Below are 22,420 nucleotides of genomic sequence, written 5' to 3'. Positions count from 1 at the left end.
TAAACTGTAGCTAATCAAAATGACACAGTTGGTTTGTTTGGTTTATCTATATTCCTTCAAAATAACATTATGCTTGTTAACCTCCACATGTCGTTAAGAAAGGGGGAGGTGTTTTTTTTGTTTTTCTCCTCCTAGGTGAAGAATTGGGAACTCGGTCTGGATTATTTTTTCCTTTTTTTAAAAAAAAATTTTTTTACTCTTTCTGAAACTCTTAAGAAATCAATTTTACGCCTAAGAAGATTTTTTTTTTTGCTGACTGCCTCTTCAACAGTGTCTACTCTATATTCAGAGTGTCGACTAATACCATCCAAGTGATCCAAGTGATTCAGTTATTTTTTTTATTTTTTTTTATTAATATAGTTATTTTTGGAATTAAAAAAATAAATAAATTAAAGTTTTTTGCCCCTTAAATGGACTGCATCATTTTCTATGAGATTGGTATATATGGCTTAATGCCCCAAAGCCCTCTACTTCATTTTTCTTGAATACCCACTTATGAAAATTAATTCTGCGATTGCTGGTTCGTTTGACCTACAGGAGAGAGGATATTAAACTAATTGAGGACGGCATCCTTCATCAAGACTGTACAGGTGAGTATCTAAGAAATCAAGAGTTTAACATGTATGCAAGATGAATATGTGTCCATCTTTTGCAAGGATATTTGTATCGTGTTTTCAGAATGGCATGACACATGCTGGATGACAGTGGTTTTCAAACTTACGTGTGAAAACACTTGTTGATTTGTAGTTGAAGAACCACTTGTACATTAAAGGGACTCTGCAGTGCCAGGAAAATAATCAGTTTTTATGGCACTGCAGGTCCCCTCCCACCTACCATCCCCGGTTGCTGAAGGGCTGCTTCTTCTTCCACCACTGCTCCTCCGCTTCATCACGTCAGCCAGCAGGGGAGACTGATCACACCCGCAGGCTGGGGAGACCTAATGTGTGGCAATGCCACGCACGCGCATTAGACCTCTCCATAGGTAAGCATTGAAAATGCTTTTCAATGCTTTCCTATGGGGATTTTAGCGACGCTGGAGATAATCTGTGCTATGATCCCGGAAGTGCCCTCTAGTGGCTGTCTAGTAGAAAGCCACTAGAGGAGGAGTTAACCCTGCAAGGTAATTATTGCAGTTTAAAAAAAATTACACTTACAGGGTTAAGGGTAGTGGGAGTTGGCACCCAGACCACTCCAATGGGCAGAAGTGGTCTGGATGCCTGGAGTGTCCCTTTTAGTGAAAGCTTGTTTATTGATTGATGGAACACTACAATTGCCATAACGATGAAGTTGCCTGGGCACTGACTTACCTTAAGGTGTTAAGCCGTCTACTAACCGTTTAACCCAAAAATTATCCAGGTGGTGCCAATATGTCTCTATAATCCGTTTGCCTCTTTTCTGCTCCTGGTTTTAATGCAAAAGCCCCAGACTGGGCTTTGGTAATTTGGTGAGAATGTCAGCAGACACTCTCAGCCTATCACTGGTTCCCCATTTTTTAAAATGCATGTGAAAGGTACATCATGGGAAGCCAGTGATGCTCTTAGCCCATTCCAAGGCTTTTTGCATTAAAGGAAGAGATACAGGGATCTAGAGGACTAGGACTGTTTTTATCACTTTTAAAGTAAGAATGAACTCACCACATCTAAGCACCATTACATTTTCATTGAGCGGAAGTTATTACGGTGTCCTGAGTGTTCGTTTTACTTCTTATATGTGGATTAAATGGACACTCTTGGCACCAAAATCATTTTATTGAATTGGTTAAGGTGCCTTGAGTCCCTAGGAGCTGTCTCTTATTTCATAGTTAAACCGTTTCTGAACAGTTTGAGGGTGACTCAGGGATCCCTGATGCCCTCTCTGGCCAAAGGCAGTGTTTTCCTTCACCTTACATGGTGTCTGCTAACTATTCTCACACTATCACTGCCTGCTATTGTTAGTATTAAGTGGTGTGTTGTTAGGCAGAGTATTACTTAGCCATTCTGTCAAAGCCAAGCTATGGGCTCCTGGATCCTGATTCACTGTTTCATTGTTTTGGAGACTGCGCACATCACTCACCATAACCACTTTAACACATAATCTGTTTAAATACATATTTAAAATTTGTATTTACAATTTATTTTTTATTTATTTTTATTAGAAACTTGTGAGGTGCACACAGCTTATCACCTGTGAAAAGATCGCTGATAGAATATTGATATGCAGAACGCAGAACGTTTTAAATTTTAATCAACATGTCGAACCAAGGAGATGACTGCTATTTCTTCTTCTACTCCACCTGCACTAAGGTATTAGCCAAAGATTGTTTGATAGGAAGAACTGTGCTAAGTGAGGGTTAAAACATTGGCATGTGGAAACAAAGAGCATTGCTTTACAAGTGAAAATGTGAACTTGAAATTAAATGCTTGGAAATCACCTAAGCTTTAAATCTTCTTTCTGCAGGGGGACAGTTGCCCATTTCGTCATTGCGAGGCTGCCATTGGGAATGAGATTGTTTGTAACTTGTGGCAAGAAGGGCGCTGTTTTCGTCAGGTCTGCAAATACCGTCACATGGCTATTGACGTAAGTTCTTTCACCTTCAATGTGTGACAAAAGTGTAAAGGGTTTTTGTAAGTTACAATTTGATCCTATAGTTTTTTTGGGGGTTTTATGCATTGTATAGATGTGGAATCATGAGCATCTCTTCTGCACAATAAGAATTAATCTTATACCATGTCCAGCTTGGGATTTTTAAATGCATAGTTGGAACTGCTCAATAAACCACAGGAATTGTATGGTTACTATCTGTTTATACAGTTAGTATGGGCCAGATTACTATTTAGTAGGCCTGGCTGCTTCAGTATCAAAAAAGCCCCATACCTCGCATGAGAAATCCTCAGCTCTTACTCCAGGGAGGAGATAAAAAGGAGAGAGGAGAGAAAAAGCCATTCCCTACTATGTATGTGCTTGTGTAATATGGACAAATTGAACACTAGCAAAATATTTATAAATTGCAGCTATAACCTCCTAGTGGTGTCCCATTGCTGTGCCCATCTTCTGTTTTTAGTGAGTGCAAGGAGAATTGTTTTAATCTAAGTGCACGATGAGGAAAGCTTGGCACTGATTTAATTCATATACCAAACTATAGTCTCTGGTTTCTTGTGGTTTCAGAAAAAACGGAGTGAAATAGCTTGCTACTGGGAGAATCAGGCTGCTGGTTGCCAAAAAGGCAACTGTGCCTTTCACCACTACAAGGGGCGCTTTGTAGATGGAGTCTTCTTACCTCCCAGCAAGAGTAAGTATATGTTTTTTCTCATATTGTGGTATCATACCTTTTTGGTTTCCTTTGTGTATACTTTACCAAAAATAACATTTCCTGAAACTCGGCTAGAACTAAAAAAAATTTGTGGTGTTTTGCATGCGGTTCTATTTCCCATTAGCTTTTTTCCTCCTTTATCCCCTCTTATCATCTGAAAAAGATTTTCACATGTGAGCATACCCAAATCTTTTACTTTTATTTGCAATTTATTTTGAGGGTAATGTTTGTTGTGTTTTATAGCCACCTTGCCGAAACCCGAACCTGCAGAGATGGAACCCCAAGTCTCCCAGCACCAGATGGCACCAAACAAGCTTCCTGTAGCCCCTACTCCACAGCTGCTTGGTGTAAAAAAAATGGAAGCAACTGAGAGCGTTCCCAGCCCTACTCACCCACCAGTGGTGATTAATGCTGCGGATGATGATGAAGATGATGATGGTGAATAGTCAGGTTTTCATTTGTGAAGTGTAGAACAAATAATACCTGAATACACCTCCAAACTTCCCACTGTTCTCACAAAAGGGTTAATTAACAGTGGTTTTGGGTAATTGCTTAAATTAAGCATATTTTGTCTTGCAATGTATTCCATTCTGGTTCCAGTATTTTCCTCTGGAATGTGGTAGAAAAGTAAGGAGTATAATCAGTAATAGTTGTTTTGCTTTTTGTTTCAATATTGTAGTAGGCCTCTAAATGTGAGCGCATTGTGTTTAATGTTTGCCTCTTCTCACTTTCTGATTAAAAACAGATCAGTTTTCTGAGGAAGGAGAAGAGATAAAAAATTCAGGTCAGCAACACTTGTCACCAAGCAGCAACCAGGAAGTGCGTGTTACATCTGCCAAAAAAACACCAACACCTAAAAAAGGTATGAAGATGTTAATGTGCACTTGGCACACGATCTATGTATCTGTGTATATCTCTTCTTGAACAGTTAATTGGTTTTAAACATGTACGACCCATGGTGGTCCGTGTCAAATCTATCAGAGGAATGCACTCGGAATACACTCACTCGCTATAAATGTGCCTGTATCTGCAGTCATCTTCTCCCTTTGCCAAAATTGTGGCATGTTGTTGTTTTTTTTTGTTTTTAAATTCTTTATTTTGTCGTGCGTAAATGGTACATCCGTACCTATCCTGCCACAACAGCAGAAATAGGCTATAGACAGGTATACAGTTTTGTGACAGAGTTATCAACGATTATACAGCACATTTTTGTGAGTTTTCTGCGTTTGATAGGACATGGCCGAGGTTAATTGAGATCTTCCTAAAGTTTGCAAGGCATGTCGTTACTCATGAGTTATATCCTGCTTGGGATTGGATTGAGGTTGTGTTTGTGGTTCTGTGGCTATGTGCATAAAGAAGGTGCTTGTTTATGGGTAGGTGTCATTAATGTCTCAGAACCATGCTTGCCTCCAACAGTACCGTGTAGGTCCTATGACTGTGCTTAATTCCGGTACGGGGTGTTACCGATCTGTACTTTGATATCTTATTGATCGTGCATGTGTTTGCCATCCCTCCGGGTGCCTTCCTATCTCAGTGTGGTGTTCAGTGATAGGTGTGGACTGTGTGGTACCCCTAACCTAGGGGGCCAGCGGGGGGTTGTCATCTCGTCTATTGGTAGTGTACGTGCTGGCTAGTCGGTAGGTGTCTGTGGTGGATCCGGGAGGGGGGGTGGGGCACGTGTGTCAGGCAGGGGGCCCGTGTGTCAGGCAGGGGTAAGTAAGAGACCCTATCGTTCGTGCCAGGATTTGAGCTGCGGTAAGCTGTGCAGCTTGGGAGCAGAGAAACTGGGGTATAAACAATCTTTGCTTAAACATGGGTATAAGTCTTCAACACTCGCTCTCTAACTTGAGCTGCGCTATGCTGAGTAGCATTTAAACAGGTAAATAAACATTCAGTTCGTTAGTGTCCGAAGGACCCAGTTGTCCATAGTCTCTATGCAGTGTCCTACGGATTGTTTCTTTCGGCTACCTTCATATCAGCTGTTGGTGTGTCAGGTCGGGGCGTGAGATGGAGGGGCCGCTGTTACCTGGGTCCCAGGTGCCCTCTAGGGTTTGTGCGTCTGCCGCTTTCAGTCCCAGCGTTTCAAGAAAGGTCGGGGCTTCTGCAAGAGAGGTAAGCGTATGGGTAGTCCCGTTATGTGTGGCCAGTAGCGATCCTGGTGCTGCCCACCTGTAGCTCATGTTGGCTGCTCGCAGCTGTTGGGTCACTGGGTGGAGTGATCGGTTCCATTGAAGGGTTGCCCTCGTTAGATCCTGGTAGAAGGTGAGGTTGGAATTCTCAAATGATAGTGGGGTCTTGTCCCGTAGTGCCGCCATGATCTGTCCCTTGTCTTGTGAGGACATACAGCGGAGGATGACGTCCCGTGCTGTTTGCGAGGGAGCCCTTGGGGGGCCTGCGACCCGATATATTCCATCGATCACTATTTTCCTTGCCATCGCTGGAGGTAGTATTGTTGCCAGCAGCCTTCTTATATAGTGTGGCAGCTCGTCTGACGTGACACTTGTTGGGATGCCACGGATTTTGATATTATTGCGTCTGTGGCTGTTCTCGAGGGCATTCAGGTGTAGGGTCAGGTTATGATGGGACTTTTGGAGCTGTTGCACCGAGGCCTGTGTGTTTGTTATATTTGTTGTGACTTCTGTCATGTCAGCCTCTGTGGCGCGCACCCGGTCATTTGTGGCCTGTAGGTCAGCTCTGAGTCCTGCAAGCTCCTTCGCCAGCAGTTTGTGAAAATCATGCAGGAGTATCTGCAGGTCATGTTTGGTCGCTGGTGGCGATCCCTCTGGGGGAGCTGATGGTATGGTGCCAAAATCGGCGCTCCCTGACTGCTCAGCATGGTCCTGGTGTGCTGTTGCTGTCTGGGTTTCTCCTGTGGCCGGTTTGGGCCTAGCGGGCCGTTGTAGCATTGCCCCTATGTCTCTCCCTTCTGTCTGGGTGTTGGCTTTCTGGGAACGGCGTCCCATGGCAGGCATGTGATCCCCCAGGCTGGGATGGGGTTCTGGATACAAGGTGGGTGCAAGGCCTTGGTATACTCTGCCGAGGAGCGCCATCAGGTCGGGCAGTAGCTGCGCCGAGTAGGCCGCGGTTTTTCGTTGCTGTTTCAGCGGCGTCTTTTTTACAAAGAAGGGCATCTATCGATGCAGCTCAGCTTCCCAAGTCGGGGTGTAGGTCGAGGATGATGGGCTTTATGGCGATTCTCCAGATTTAGACGAGATAAGTAAGATTAAAGCCGGAGCTGTCTGCAATGGCGTCTGATCAGCTCGGTGGTTAGCTCCGCCCCCTCGGCATGTTGTTTTTGTTTTTGATTTTTAGTCCGTACAATGAAAAGATTCTATGAAAGACCTTTTGCAAACATTTAATACATTTGTTTCTTGTAGCATAATTACCTATATTCAAGGGTAAATAAGCATTCATTTGACCAAACTTTTCATAGTTGTATTTGTCGCTTAATAATTTTCTCCCGCCCTTATATGATTTCACATGTTTTATTACTTGGTGCTAGGAAACTGTACTTCATATTGCAGGAATTGTTTTTAAGTGTTTTGATGAAATATAAACAATCTCTGGACTTTGACAATATCAAATGCAGGGCTGTCACTATTGAAATGTTAGGCGGCCTGTATTTTAAATAATATACACTTTCTCTATTCCTCCTGTTTGTTTTTCCAGCCTACTTTGAAGGTGATAATTTGAACCTTGGCATTAAGACCATAGGCGAAATAAAGTCCAAGAAGCATAAACTACAAGAGTGTGTCCAGAATGGTAAGTACATCTGTACAATAGTGGTATTTATATATGTGTTTTACATGTAGCATGTTTACTAGGATCAACTATGCCCATAGCAGGACAGAAAGACCCTTAAAAACTTTAAAATAAACAGTGGGACCTCCTGTTACTGTTGACTGTGTTTACTGATATACTTCCAGTATGGAACTCCACCTTGTTTATTATTTTCAGAAGGACTCCCAAGTAGTTCCTAGGATAGTCTTAGATAGTGTACCATATAGGTTAATTGAGGAATGTGTATCTATGTGTGTGCTGCCAGCGTTCCACCATGTTCTATCTCGTGTCCATGTATACGTATTGACTGGATATATTCTCTTACTCGCAAAAAGTAATAGTCATAGTAAACTTTGTATCATTTAATCGCTGCCTGGAACTTAAAAAAAAAAAAAAAAAAATTGAAAATTTGTCTGTACAATCATTTTAGTACAAAAAATTCCAGGTGGATAGAGTTAAAAACAAAAATACAAGATTATGATGGCGGTACTCATAGAGACCAGTTAGGGTAACATATCATCCTCCCCCGCCCTCTCTGTGTGCCAATATATAGTAAGACGTTAATAGCAGCAAGAATGGATTAGCTCTAGACAACTAAAAAAAAAAAAAATATATCAAGGCATCAGACCTAGGATAAGAGGACTCTGTCAAAAACCCCAGAAAATAAATCCAAAAACAAATCATAAAAATTCTGTTGCACCTAAAAAAAATACCAGTAACTAATAGCATACAAAACAATAATAAAATAACAAGTGTCCCATAACACTCTTTTTCACATTTTACATTAATTCACATTATTATTTGTCAACATATTTCCGCTGTCTGTTTTTAAGGTAGGTCTAAAGGCACATAGACTTTCTCAGACATATATCATTTTTTTAGAGATTTTTGTTCTTTTTTCCTTTTGTTACTCTTTATAAAGCCTTCACACAGATGTGTACATTTTGACTTACAAAGACTGTTGTGTATTTACATGGCCTGTTACCTTCTTTTAAAGATTCTAAAGTTGTTCCAAACCATGTGGGTCCCTTGCCTAATGAGACCATTTCAGAAACGGTTTTACCCGTTGTAAGAACAGTCACTTTCTCAAACAAAGGTACTTCATGCATGCTTTTCAGTTGTTTTTGTTGTTGTTTTTTTGTTTTTTTTCACCATGACAATTTATTTCTTCAGTGGATGGTGTTGTTAAGATGGGTACCTATTAACAGACAATCACCTGTGTGACTTTTGTGTGTTTAGAAAAAAACTGTGACTTGTCTGCAACTTATTACTACTTACACTGACATCCTTACAAGGGCTATCATTGGCACCTACATGTTCTTCCTTCAACTCCTGCCAAATTCGCTCGCAGGCGGTTATGCGAGGGCCTTGTCCTCCACTGTCACACATGCAAATAAATCAAAATAGGTCTTTATGACAGATCTTGTGAGGCATACATATAATGTTGTGGAGTTTTCGTATGCATACACAGTAAATTTACTGTGCATCTACGGTACACCATGTGGGACAATGTCTATAATGTTACCAGTCATTGATTGGTGGCTGATGTTATTGGGATGGCTTATAAGCCTCCCTGTATCTTTTGGAAATGTCCAAAAGTTTCAACGTAGCCCCCACAACTGGCCCCCTATTAGGGATCGACCGATTATCGGTTTTACCGATATTATCGGCCGATATTCGGTATTTTCGGCAATATCGGTATCGGCCAATATAGCTACCGATATTGCCGATAATACCTCCTAGGACCGCCAGGCTCATTACAAGACTGGCGGTCCTGGGGAGTCCGGCAGCAAGCGCTGGCTTACCTTGCCTGCAGCTCCATGTCTAAAACTCGCGAGACCCGCGGCCGCAGAGCGTTGCCACGGGTTACCATGGCAACGCTCCGCGCGGCACTAAGGGCCGCTAGATTTACACTGGGGAGCTGAAGGAGCTGCTGGCAAGGTAAGCCAGTGCTTGCTGCCGGACTCCCCAGGACTTAACAAGCCACCGGACCACCAGGGAATACTATTTAAATCACTTTTGTTTTTTGTTTATGCAGCCCTACCACACCTCCTCCTGGCTGTGACTGACATGAAAACAATGTTTCATTTTCAGTTAGGTGTTAAAATTTACAGAGCAGGAGATAAACACTTCCAAAGCAATTTAACTTTAATCACACTCAGAAAGCGCCTGCGGGGTCTACCAGGCTATTAATATAGCAGGAGTAAAAAAAAATTAAATGAAACAAAATGTGCTATATAGGTAGTTTAAACATTAGATTACTCTTTACGGGAAGTGTTTAGAAAAGCTGTGCAAGTCACATGCAGGGAGGTGTGACTAGGGCCTCATAAACAAAGTGCTTTAACTCATGATCTATAAACCAAAACCACTTTACTAATGCCTAAGGTTTGGTGCCTGCAGTGTCCCTTTAAAGCACCATCACAGTTTGCGTAATTGAAAAAAAGTGCCCTCTATTGCATAGCACACTGTTCAACACCACACAGCTCTGAAAGTGGTACAGAACTGCAGCAATATTTAAAAATTGCTGAAGGTCTATGGCTGTACTGGTTTATGGCTGCACTGTGTACAGAGATAGTAATTGCACGTGCTTAGTGGACACACACTCGTGCTGCGCAAGTGCCTGCACTGGCAGATGGAAGAAATGCTTCCCCTATGATCTCATTTAGTATATGTTTACATGCTACTTTGGTTATAAGCGACACAATGGACATAGGAGTTCCATAATCTATGAAACAGCATGGACAGTTATGCTTACTTTTTCATGGAAAGCCGCATAGTGGTGGATAAGCATAAATATTCTTTTGACACTTCACATAACACAATATCATCTTTATCATCTTGTGTTCGTATGCTTGGGATCGAATTAGTAAGATAGCTGACAAACGCCTAGTTTTTAAAGGTTCCTTAAGTTATTTATGTTGTATATTTATTTGGAAGGGTTACACTAACTGATATTGTTTTCTTCCTTTTTTGTAAGCAGATCACTCCAAAATACAACTGAGTTTGGCGCAGAGGTTAGGAAAGCGCTCAGTATCTGGATGTGATAGTCCACTCGGTAATTTTAATTCATGTTTTTTATCCTGGGGTTATTGACTGTACAGATGAAACATTTAGTACAAGTGTCCTACGTTTGTGCTGGATTAAATGTTACTCCTTATATTTGCACCTCATGAGACAAATGTTTTACTGCTTTTGGCAATTCTTTATTGTACTTCTGCAGATTATTTGGGGTTATTTACCAAGTTCCAAATGTATAGATCAATGTAATTATTTGAAAACCATATCCAAGCTAAAGTTCCAATTTAGTAAAAGCACTTTATTAGCTCCACATTTACCAATTTGTTTTGAAAAGTGTTTTCTAGAATGTTATATGCTAAATTACCAGAATCTGATGCTACTGTACAATTAGTTTGCTGTCTGACGGCATAAACTGTTTAAGGAACACTAAGGTTTTAGGAATGCTTACCTGTATCAGTAGCGCTTTAGTTCTCCTGTCCCTAGGTAGTATGTCCTATGTGGCTTTGTGCATTAAAATTAAAGCCTGACCTTTCCTCAATGTGCCTCTCTTGAGCTTTAGTGGGGGAGCTGGCAAACTGTCAACATTGTTTGTTTTGTGACATGTTGTTTGTTGGTTTTTTTTTTACTGCTCATTACCTATCTGGAGTTAATTTTGGTAAACTTGGAGAGACTTATATGGATAAGCATACATATTTTAAGCCCCCAACAACCTAATTTACATACAATAGGTTCATAAGAGCACGATAGTACAAGGATGGGGTCAGACAATAGCAAGGGTTGATGGGAGATTGAGGAGGGACAGGATAGCCAGTTTAAACTGGTCTGGCAGTGTCCTTGGGATAACGCCCTGCTGGTGAAACAATAGGACAGAAAAAAGGGGGAGGGGGGAAGAGGCACAGACAAGCAATACACTCAACATATCCTGCACCAATAATGGCCACAGGGTGAACAAAACACAAAAGGAATCTGGGGACCCTCACATAGTGTGTCTTCCATCCCCAGTGACAGTGACTACCGTCACAGAAGTTTTGCTTTCTCATTTTGGAATTTAAGTTTAATAATATTCAAGATTTTACTCTCTGGTGGTTTTAGTTTAAATTCTTAATATATTGATTGTGCTTTGTGGTTGTCATTTGTAATGAAATGTATGTATTAAAGCACTCTTGCCATTCCTCTTATCCCTCTACAGCTGTCTCTGAAGGAGAGTGTATTCCCCCTGTGAAGAAAAGTCTCTCTGAAAGACTTGGGAAGAATGTGGTGCCACCTAAAGGCAGTCATGTGGCACGCCCAACAAAAGGTACTTAGCGTTAAGTTCCTATACCTCAGTGAAGCCATTAATGGAGGCTGACAGCTGTGCCATAAATTAGAAATTCAATCAAATAATGATTAGATGAGCGGATACTGGTTGAGTTAACATAATTAGGTTTAAATAATTAGATTTAAACCAATCAATCTGGTAAATTCCCCCTGGAAAACTACTTCTTCGTACGTGACATAAACGTAATGACGTTCAGGCTAATGACGCTAAACGTACAAAGGGACGTCTAAACATGAACGTCTTAATCCCCATTAGTAGCGAGCATGTCTAAGGACCGGACGCACGTGCACACATCCGCATAACAACGGCAACACATAAATGTCAACACATAAACATACGCACATTCCCAGAACAATATCAGAGCTCGCGATATAATGTGCAACCATGGCCGCGGATCATTGCGCACGTCCAACAAAAGGTACTTAGCAAAAATATGTTTCTTATGTGACCCTTGTACAAAAATGACAGGTTAAAAGTAAATTAAATTTTTTTTTTTTTTTTGTGTGCATGTGATACCAAACACGCTTGCAATGTCACAACAGCAGTAACAAGTCTATTAAGCCCTTAAGACCGCAGCCAAATGTACAAGTTGTGAACGAAACAAAACGTAAACAAAACCTGGCATTTGCGCTATATGTCTGTCCAACCGTAATTCACCTCTTTCATATTAAATGCACCCCCCCTTATTATATATAATTTTATTCAGGGGAAACAGGGCTTTCATTTAACATCAATCATTTAGGTATAAAACACAATTTAATATGAATAAAATATTGAAAAATAGGAAAAAATAAGAATTTTTAAAAAAAATTTAGTTCTACGTGAAATTCTAACTGTGACTGTCATAATACTGTTTGCTTATACTGCAATAAAATACACATATTTGTATTCAGCGATGTCTCACGTGTAAAACAGTAACCCCTATATATAGGATTTATGGTGTTTTGGAAAGTTACAGGGTCAAATATAGCATGTTACACCTTTCAGTTTTTTCACATTGAAATTCGCCAGATTAGTTACGTTGCCTTTGAGACTGTATGGTAGCCCAGGAATGAGAATTACCCCCATGATGGCATACCATTTGCAATAGTAGACAACCCAAGGTATTGCAAATGGGGTATGTCCAGTCTTTTTTAGTAGCCACTTGGTCACAAACACTAGCCAAAGTTAACGTTAATATTTGTGTGTGAAAAATGCAAATAACTAATTTGAAAGCCAATTTTGGCCAGTGTTTGTGACTAAGTGGCTACTAAACCAGACCTGTACATGAGGGGTACTATTATACTCAGGAGACTTTGCTGAACACAAATATTTGTGTTTCAAAACAGTAAAAAGTATTCGAGCAATAAGATCGTCAGTGTAAGTGCCGTTTATGTGTGAAAAATGCATAAAACGTCACTTACTGACGACATCATCGTTGTAATACATTTTACGGTTTTGAAACACAAATATTTGTGTTCAGCGATGTCTCCCGAGTCAAACAGTACCCCCCATGTACAGGTTTTATGGTGTCATGGAAAGTTTTATAGGGTTAAATATAGTGCTAGAAAATTAAATTCCCTATACTTTCGGCCTGGGCGGCAGAATTGTAACCAGGCTGTGTGATACAAAGTAAATACAAATACAAAAAGAGAAGTCTTGCCCCAATATATAGTAAAAACTAAAGAAAAGAAAAGTAACTTTTTCTTTTCTTTGGTTTTTACTATATATTGGGGCTGATGTGTATTGTAGTCCTTGCTGCCTTTCCCAGTAGTAATGGGAGTGAGCGCAGGACTTCTCTTTTTGTATTTGTATTTACTTTGTATCACACAGCCTGGTTACAATGCTGCCGCCCATCCCATGTGTTCCCTATTAAGGGTTAATAAGTATATAGGGGTGTATATAAAAAAAAATACCTCTCTCTGTCTCATTAGAGATATCTCTGCCAGAAGCTCAAGGAAGCAGGCTGAGGGGCCAGTGTTAGGACCCTCTTAGGGGCGTCTGCCTTGACGTTGGCAGGCGGGCATTCCCTCCAATGGCCATTGGAGCAACTAAATTACCTCCATTTGTCTAAATATACATAGGGATTAAGGAGAGAGTGCGGGTAACTTTTTTTTCTTTTCTTTGGTTTTTACTATATATTGGGGCTGATGTGTATTGTAGTCCTTGCTGCCGGCCCAGTAGTAATGGGAGTAAGCGCAGGACTTCTTTTTGTATTTGTATAGAAATAGTAGTCTAGTAAATTGGTTTAGACACAGAATATAAACACGATAACACCCTAGAGGTCCTTCGGGCATATGTCTAAACTAGTGTAAAAAATTAAAAGAAGAAAGACAAGATGATAATCTGCAGTGTAAAGGCATTGAAGGGGGAGTAAAAGCCATCCAACAGGAGTTATAGACCCAGTTCATTCTATGCCACTCTGGGACAGTCATCAGGCTTAAGGGCTCATGCATAAGCTGGAGGTGCAGCAGAGCAGAGCTTGGATATGAGCCCAGTTGTGGACCAGAGGGCCTCTTCTGTGTGTTAATCCATCTGGTGATGGCAAAGCAAGACCAGTGCTTCAGAACCTTTCTCTCCCTAATGCTTTTTTGAAAAGTAAAACCATAAAATGCTTACATAATATCTTCCCTTTTTTTTTTATATAAAGTTCACCGCTTATTAAAGGATCGTCTTGGGGTACCTGCTGAGAAGAACAGTGTGGAAACAGGTATTGCCATATAGATTAACATTGTGACAGGCACACTTCATTCACTTTCTGTGTACATAATCATAATTATAAAATGTCAGAATGTCATAACTTGTTTTGAAATGCCTTGTCAGGCAATGATTTTTGGACATTCTATAAACTAAAAGACATGCGTGCGTCTTTTTGCATTGTTTTTCAAATAAGGATTTGTCTCCCTTAAAAAGGCAGAGGCAATCACAGGACCCCAGACCACGCCAATTTCTGGAAGTGAGTGGGTGATCCTTATATGCTGTGGCAGCAAATACAGCTACAGGGCTCCTGCACAGTTTCCTGACTTGCATAGCTAAGATGAATTGATATGATTTCACATCCTTCCATCAAAGACTAAATACAGGCCTCGGGAGTGCAAGTGGAGCCTTTAAGCTGCCTCTGCTGTTACAGCTTGAAGATAAAGCCACCTCAGCCCTAAAAAAAAAAAAGGAAGATGTTGCAGATCTTCAAATCTCTTCACCTTCCAAACTGCTGTTTAAAAATGAGCAGAAGAGGGAAGATTCAGTTATGTGAACAGCTGGCTAGGTTTGTGAGAGCATATGGCTAATAAAAATTTTGTCAGGCTTCTAACCTTTCTAGGTCCTAAATTCTGGGTAAATGTGTCAGGGCATAATTAGTGTGTGTGTGTATACATGTATGTATGTATGTAAATGTATGTATGTGTGTGTGTATATATATGTGTGTGTGTGTGTATGTGTATATGTATATATATATATAATATATATATATTCTTTTAGGTTTTGTTTAAGGAAATAATCTTTTGTTGTCCTCCAAACCAGAAAAATGAAGGAGAATATAAGACAACTAGTACATCTAATGTTTTGGAAAGCTTTTTGATATTTTTCTTCTTCTCTCTTTCCCCAGTTCCCCGACTGTTAAAGGATCGACTGGGATTGCCAGCCCAGCAGAACAGGGATGAGACAGGTATTGCAAAATTGAAGTATTTGTTAAAATTCCAATCACAGTAGCTGGAATGAAAGCAGATCTGGTTTAGAGAATTTCCAGTTTGATTATTTTGATGTTAAATTTGAAATTCACTGTGAATTCTCACATACTAAATAATCCTTCATGTAAACCGTCTTGGAGCTGTGTTTAAAGAGCTATAGTGATTGAAACCTGGAGGCACAGCACCCACAGTTTCCCAGCATAATATTAATATTTTGTGCCATACATTATAATGTTTATAAATAGAATTAATAATGGTTGCTGGTAGACAGACTTTCTGTTGTCAGTACTTCTGCAATATTTTCTTTATCACCCAGTTAGGCATGTTTTAATGCTTTCTAAACCTTTTAGGTCTCTCATAATACGTTTGAGAGAAAGATCTGAAGGAACTAGAAAGTTTTGCATTTTATCCTTCTTTACTTTTACTGTGACAATTCTGTATGTGAAACAGGATGTGTTATTGGTCTTTTGTTAACCATTCATAGAGAAAACCTCCAACCAAACTACGGATTTTCGCATCAAGACTCTCCAAGAAATCCGTCAAGAAAAAGCCATCCTGAAGCAGGAACTCAAAGAACACCTCCCCAAGAGTGAGAATCCTTGCAATATAAAACAAGATGCAACAACCAAACAGCCTTCTGCCCTTGAGATTAAGACCATCTCTGAAATAAAATTACAAACGAGAAAGAGGCGGATGGACGGAACGCAGAAGGATGAAACTAATGAAGAAATGAAAGTGATGTCACCACCCATCAAACAAATACGGGTCAAAACCCTGGAAGAGATCCGCAGGGAGAAAGCATTAAGACTTCAACAACAGACTGTGCATACACAGAAAGAGCAGGTGACATCCAGTCCTCCGCCTCCAATTACTCGCAAGAGAGTACTGAGAATCCCAAAACCTCCAGGTAAAGCATAGTACATAGTTAATATTACAATATGGTATACAAAATTTATTGTGCATGAAATGCTATTTGTTTTCTAGTGCGGTTTTCTGTTGCTAATAGAAATATTATTTATTCATATAATACCAACATTTTAGTTTCGCCTGCATTCCAAACTTTGGGGGAAAGTTTTACTCTCGACGATGAAATACATAATTATGCAACATGGAAAGTTTACAGTGGCGCAGGGCAGCATAGAAGCCTTGCATGTTTTCTGTTACTGCACGTATTTATTTATAGGCTTAAATGTGTAAGGGGGCAAAGCTGTTACAAGGTCTTTGTAAGGGGGAATAAAGTTAGATTGTATTAATAATAAAGTGCAGAGATAGTGAAAGATGAGCTTAGCATCAGCATTTGTTTAATTTCAACCTTTTTGGTTTGCAGTAATCAAATCTGGAAATTATGAGGGAGTGAGTAATGAGGTTTTACACAATACTGAGTGAGAGATTGGTGGATTTGAAAAATATATTTGAAATGAAGATTGAATAGTGATGCAGGAGGACTAACTTGCATATGATCTTGTGGCATCTTGCATGATCGGGAAATTATATTAAAGGTGCATCTGGTTAATGGGAAGTTAGGTCATGAGTTTGTTAAAGAGAGTTTAGATTTCAGATTGTTAGCGTATACCCAGAAGGAAATGGCATAAACTGGTGGCATGATATGGGAAAGAGGTTTTTTTAGATCAGACGACGTGAATTTGGATTCCATGGGTATAGTGGATATTTGGCAAACTAAATTGAATAACTGAACATATCTGACATTTTGTAATTGTCCTGCCTTTATTTGGTATCTCGCTGATTTTAACTATTTGTCTTGTATTTAAATATAGTTATTGTAGACACCATACCAACCACTGAAGGACCAACAGAACTTAAAGAATGTGACTTTCAGGCTGGCCCTGAAAGGAACACTGTCACGGTAAGTGTGTATTTAAAAATGGTGATCCTTTTATTATTTCTAATTGATACTTTTATTTAACATGTAGTGTCATTTTATTTTCTTCCCCTAGAGTTCTGTCATCGTGTCTATGAAGCCACCTGCCGAGGAAGAGCATAAGCTGAAGCGTCCCACTCATCAACCTGACATTGAGACATTTCCTACGAACACCATGTCAATGACATCCAATGTGGATAAACCCAAAGCTGAAAAGTTGTCAGAACCTGAGAAAATACACGGTATGTGTACCTTTTAAAATAAATCTCTCTACAGATGTGTGGTTGTGTTTTGTTTTTTTTAGCTGCTTTTGAAACGTTCTAGGACTGGGGGGGGGTCCTTTTTAAAATGTAATTAGATGTATTTAATGTTACCCTGGGAAATTAATGGGTGTTGTGTACTTTGCTACTCCCTTCCTACTGAGCAGCATAAAACAGACATGTTAACCATACTTGGTGGCTCTTGTTACAGGAATACCAAGAGTGAATGTGGAACCATGTGTTGTGAAGAAGTATAAACCAGCTAAGAGTGCAGTGAAAAGAAAATCAAAAGAGAGCCTGGTGGTAGCTGCTGTGAAGCCTCTCAGTCCGGTTTCTGCTAACTCTGAAGACGAGCAGAACCAAAACAAACCATCCTTGGTAAGAAGCGCTTTTTTATTTTTATTTTTTTAATGTTTAAATTGATACCTACATTCCTAATCCATGTCTAAATTTAATTAGAAGACACAAAAAGCAACAACAAAGTGAAGTAAGATTGATATGAAGTATTTACAAAACAGGTCTATTTAAATAAATCTACACATTTTGTAGGAGATGCCTATTGGGGCTCTGTCTCACTTTACACTGCCTGAATATGGTCTGTAACTACAGCTTGATCATATGTAGGAGAATGTGGAACCTTGCAGCTCATTATATTATTTATGCAATAGCATGGTCGATACAAATGACCACTTTTTTTGTTAGTACATATCAAGCACAATAAGTGACCGAGACCAACTTTGGTTTACTCCGTCTGCCATGTGTTTATTTTATCAATCTTTCTCACCCACAGATTTTAACAGAAGCCACTCTTCTGGAAGAGCCTACTGTAAACAAGCCATCACCAAAACGTCTCAGAGAAAGGTAAAAAGGACACACAGGAAATTCACAATTTTAAAATATGACATCATTAAATAAGTGTGTTGAGCGTATGTGATACTGTTCATATCCAATGTTTGGGTAAGAAAAAAAATATTTAACTGTCTTCAATGGTGCTTCAGAGAGACAAATTGCCAAAACTTATGATTAGATTAAGGTTAAAGAAACACTCCAAGCACCATAACCATTATGGTGCTATTAAATTGTTAGATGCATTATGAATACAATCTTATTTTTATAGGAGCATGTGAAGCCTGGAAACAGGGGCTAACTTTATAAGGGGCACTCCACACACATAAAGCACTTTATCCAGGGAGTTTTTCTTCCTCTACCATTAGCTCCAAGCCTGCCTTTCCCCATTCTTAATGAGCTGTATTGAGAAGCATTGGAAGCATTAGAAAGCTGAATGCACTTGTGTGAGCAGAGGCTTCTCAATGAAAGGGTAGGGCTTACAAAGACTGCAGGCAAGGATTGCAGCTTTTACAATCTGTTTTTAGATATACCCCCAACGAACACACACAGAAATGAATGCACTTCTTTGCCATATAAAGATGTGTGTGTGTGTGTATATATGTATGTATGTATGTGTGTATGTATATTATGTATATATGTGTGTGTGTGTGTGTATATATATATATATACACACACACACACACACACACACACACACACACACACACACACACACACTGAAAATGCATTTTTGTTTTTTCCATCTCCGAGACCCAATCCTGCTCCCAAAATGTCCTGGGGGCACTGGAATGCTCCTCATAGAGAAGCATTTGGGGACAGGGTGCATGGCAAGTCCCACACGTCAGATGCAATGCTTCCCTATAATAAGCATTTCCATCTAACGCTTCTCCATGTTCGACCTCATGGATGTTAGTCTCATGACAGTGTGAAACTCTGTTGTAACAGTGCAAGCAACCCTTTTGACTACTAAACAGCACTGTTTTAGATTGAAGGGCTAAAAGGACCCAGATCAGTTCATTGAGTTAGTCATCTGGGTGCTTTGATTGGTCCTTTAACATCCCTGGCTCTTATGCTGCATAAAGCATTATATATTTTGTGTGTGTGTGTGTGTGTGTATATAATGAACTAGTGCTAAGTGATGCTTCCATAACTTTTAACTGCTTTTTCACTATTTTAGCTTGGATCCTCCAGTCCCAGAGGCAAGCTGCCCCAGCACTACATTGGACTCTCGAAGGGTCAGCACTGCTTCCACAGGCAAGCTTTCATTATCTGCAGAGGATGACCTTGACAGTCTGATTTGGGAGATGTCGGATGAGAAACTAGGGGATGAAATTGATCTGTATTCCAGCAAAAATGAAGATGACCTGTTACTTGAGTTATCAGAAATGATTGACAACTAAGCACAAGTGGAGCAAGATCTAGCCATACACAAAATCTGATTATCTTCAGGGATACCATAGACACATCAGTTGCTGACTTCAGTCTGTCCTGGGGGACACGGGGATATGTAAATATTTTCTACTCATCCAAACTCAAGATCTGGACCTACAATTGCCAGTTTTTTAACGTGGCATCTTACTCGTTAAAAAAAAAAAAAAAAAATTAAACTAGGAAAAATCCAGCTGTCTTTGTATTGTTTCATTCGATCTCATCATTTTTGCCCCCGCAGCTGACCTAATGATGCATATGATTTCACATATGGTTCTCTTACTCAGGCGTTTTGCAGAATTAAGGAACAAACTTATTTTAATGATTTTATATTGGTCACATGGTTAAAAAGAGACCTGTGCTTTGTGAGGAACTGGGATATCATTTCTTCTGAGAATTCGTCCATGTGTCCTTTTTTGATCACTTACTGAGATTAAAAGCCAAAACCAATCCAAATCTTAGTGTCACTTACCCTGAATATGAAACTGTTGTGGCTGTTCTGACATACATTTGTATACTACTGCCTCCCCTCTGTGGAACTACATTGCATTTGTACAAGACCCTATAAATGACTATGTTGCCGGTGGCAGAATTATTTTATTTTTACCTGTTTTTTTACTGTTAACATAATGTCCCCTTATTTCAAAATGTACATTTAATGGATAAAATATCTCTAGATAAATATTGAGTGGTTATAGAATAAGGAATTTAACTAAAACTTATTTTGTTTTTACTTTTTTTTTAACTTTTCAAGGATCTTATTTTGCATATAAATATACTGGTGCAGATGATGATATTAATGCAAATATACTGGTGCAGATGATATTAATACAAATGTATACATTTCCTTAAGATGTACAGTATGATTTGAAAAAAGGACATTCTGAGATCTGTGCTTAAAAACAAAAAGTGTCTATAGCAGAGACATATTTGAGTTCTTACCCATCTAACTAAATTGTAGTTGCCTTTTGTAGTTCCCAACCATAAATGCACTTTTAGATTACTTTTGTTTAGGGGATGTTCTGCCGTGTAAGATAGTCATTTACTGCCAACAGCTCTTGAAATACATAGGGTTGACCAATCGTTGATTTAACATTTTTGGGTCATTGAATGTCTGTATATATTTGTTTTTCATATTACTTCACTGAGTGTGTATATATATATATATATATAATAACATTATTTTACTTTAGAACCATGGCATTTGGAAAGTTACTTAATACAATTGCTCTCTCTAAGTTTGGGGGGGATAACATGTCAGATTTCCATGTGATCAGTTAAGCCAAATAAAAAATGGAACTATTGGTATTGGTGTGTCCTGTTTGTCAACACTGTGTTATGTAAATATTCTTGCAGCAATGAGCCGACCCACTTCACACGAGAAGCCATGGCACTACCATAGTTGTATGGAATATAGCCGCCTCCTCTGTTTTCTTGATAAACATTTGAAGAATCTTATGCCATTAGCTCAGACATGACATGGTGTTAATCTGAGGTTGTATTTACCTAATTTTAAGACCTACTAAGGAACAGATGGGTGTTATTTCCTGATATGTAAAAGCATAGATTTCAAAGAGGGTGTACTTTGAGTCAAGAAAAGACATGGTAGTCTGGGGATTTAACCAACTTGCATTTAATTTCTAACCTTAAGAGTATAGTCGTGGTTTAAAATGTATATTTTTAATGCATTCATCCTGAACCACCACAATCGAATAAAGATCAATTTTATAAAATTACTTTCACAATTCCCTAAAATACTGCCTCTTCGCCAGCCTTTTTTTGCCCTACACCAACTTCCCTGTTTATGATGGGAAGTGTCCAGTCAAATGTTTTTTTTGTTTTTTTAAATAGAAGTTATAGAAATAAAATATTTTTATATTGGAATAGATCCTACAATATTCTTAAAGGCTTGGAAACATTTTTGTCTCTTCCTGTGAAGCTTTATCTAGTCTCACAGGTGGCTGCTTAGCACTAGCAGACAATTAAAGAGAAACTATAGACACCCAAATTACTGCATCCTAATGAATTGGTTTTCCGTGTATGCGCACTAGCCTCCCAATGCTTTCCTAAGGGAAAGCACTGTATTAGCTGAGATCGAGTGAGCCAGTGTGAGTGACAGCCAGGAAGGTGTAGTTTAGGCTGCATAAATATTTTTTATATAGCATGCAAAGAATAAACGTATAGAATTAGAATTAAAGTAGTTTTGATGCACAGACTTACCATTTACTGTCCCGACAGTGCTGAGCTACAAATCCCAAGCTTTGATAGGCAGAGGTGTATTGGATAAACTGCGCTATCATATGTAACATAATTAGAATGAAAGGATTGACTGACATGCTTGTTAGCTATTTACTGGTCTAGGCAGAGCACACACTGCAGCATCTTCAAAATCTGGCAGATCTGCTTTAATAATTGGGTGGGATTAATTTGTTAACACCTGTGTTATTAAATACATAAGTTAACCTCTAACTCCTTAAAGGGTCACTATAGTGTAAGGAAAACGAAGCGGTTTTCCTGACACTATAGTGCCCTGAGGGTGCCCTCACCCTGAGGTTCCCCCTGCCATGGCCCTTCAGCAGCATACCTTATTCCAGCGCCAGGCTCCCCGTCCGACATCAGCTCCCCTTTCCTATGGACGCTCTGCACGATGGATGCTATATTCGCATCCAGCGTCGCAGATGCGCCTCTAGTGGTTGTCCGAAAGACAGCCACTAGAGGCTGGATTAACCCCAAATGTAAACATAGCAGTTTCTCTGAAAACTATGTTTGCATCTGAAGGGTTAAAACCTGAGGGACCTGGCATCCAGACCACTTCATTGAGCTGAAGTGGTCTGAGTGACTCTAGTGTCCCTTTAAGGACAGAGCCAATTGTCAACGTTCTGAAACAAAACCTAGAAATTTGTGCTATTTGTTTGTTCCACTGTAATTTAAGGG

The 22,420-nt window shown here is 39.6% G+C and overlaps 1 protein-coding gene across 2 annotated transcripts; it reads left to right on the top strand.

Moving 5' to 3' along the window:
- The first annotated feature begins 306 nt into the window (after window positions 1–306).
- ZC3H11A (zinc finger CCCH-type containing 11A) lies at window positions 307–20,773 on the top strand. Of its 2 annotated transcripts, none has more exons than XM_063452545.1 (18): window positions 307–590; window positions 2,135–2,282; window positions 2,437–2,556; window positions 3,145–3,268; window positions 3,533–3,727; window positions 4,035–4,151; window positions 6,959–7,051; window positions 8,067–8,165; window positions 10,050–10,124; window positions 11,277–11,384; window positions 14,035–14,094; window positions 14,989–15,048; window positions 15,555–15,977; window positions 16,846–16,934; window positions 17,026–17,191; window positions 17,421–17,587; window positions 18,000–18,070; window positions 19,236–20,773. In XM_063452545.1, exons 2-18 carry the CDS (start codon window positions 2,229–2,231, stop codon window positions 19,456–19,458), a joined length of 2,244 nt encoding a protein of 747 aa, XP_063308615.1. In that variant the 5' UTR covers window positions 307–590; window positions 2,135–2,228; the 3' UTR covers window positions 19,459–20,773. The 2 variants fall into 2 exon arrangements, with proteins under 2 accessions (XP_063308615.1, XP_063308605.1); XM_063452535.1 differs by having other exon boundaries at window positions 10,047–10,124.
- The last annotated feature ends 1,647 nt before the right edge of the window (window positions 20,774–22,420 follow it).

This window comes from Pelobates fuscus, chromosome 1, assembly GCF_036172605.1.
Source record: "Pelobates fuscus isolate aPelFus1 chromosome 1, aPelFus1.pri, whole genome shotgun sequence".
Taxonomy (NCBI): domain Eukaryota; kingdom Metazoa; phylum Chordata; class Amphibia; order Anura; family Pelobatidae; genus Pelobates; species Pelobates fuscus.
The sequence above is the reverse complement of the archived record's forward strand: the minus strand, read 5'-3'. Positions and strand labels throughout refer to the sequence as shown.

What these genes read in the sequence shown, in the direction of transcription:
- ZC3H11A (XM_063452535.1), top strand. Translation starts at nt 2,229, where the DNA reads ATGTCGAACCAAGGAGATGACTGCTATTTCTTCTTCTACTCCACCTGC. An exon ending in ACCGTCACATGGCTATTGAC is followed by an intron (nt 2,557 to 3,144) that starts GTAAGTTCTTTC and finishes TTGTGGTTTCAG; the next exon opens with AAAAAACGGAGTGAAATAGC. An exon ending in GAGAATCCCAAAACCTCCAG is followed by an intron (nt 15,978 to 16,845) that starts GTAAAGCATAGT and finishes ATTTAAATATAG; the next exon opens with TTATTGTAGACACCATACCA.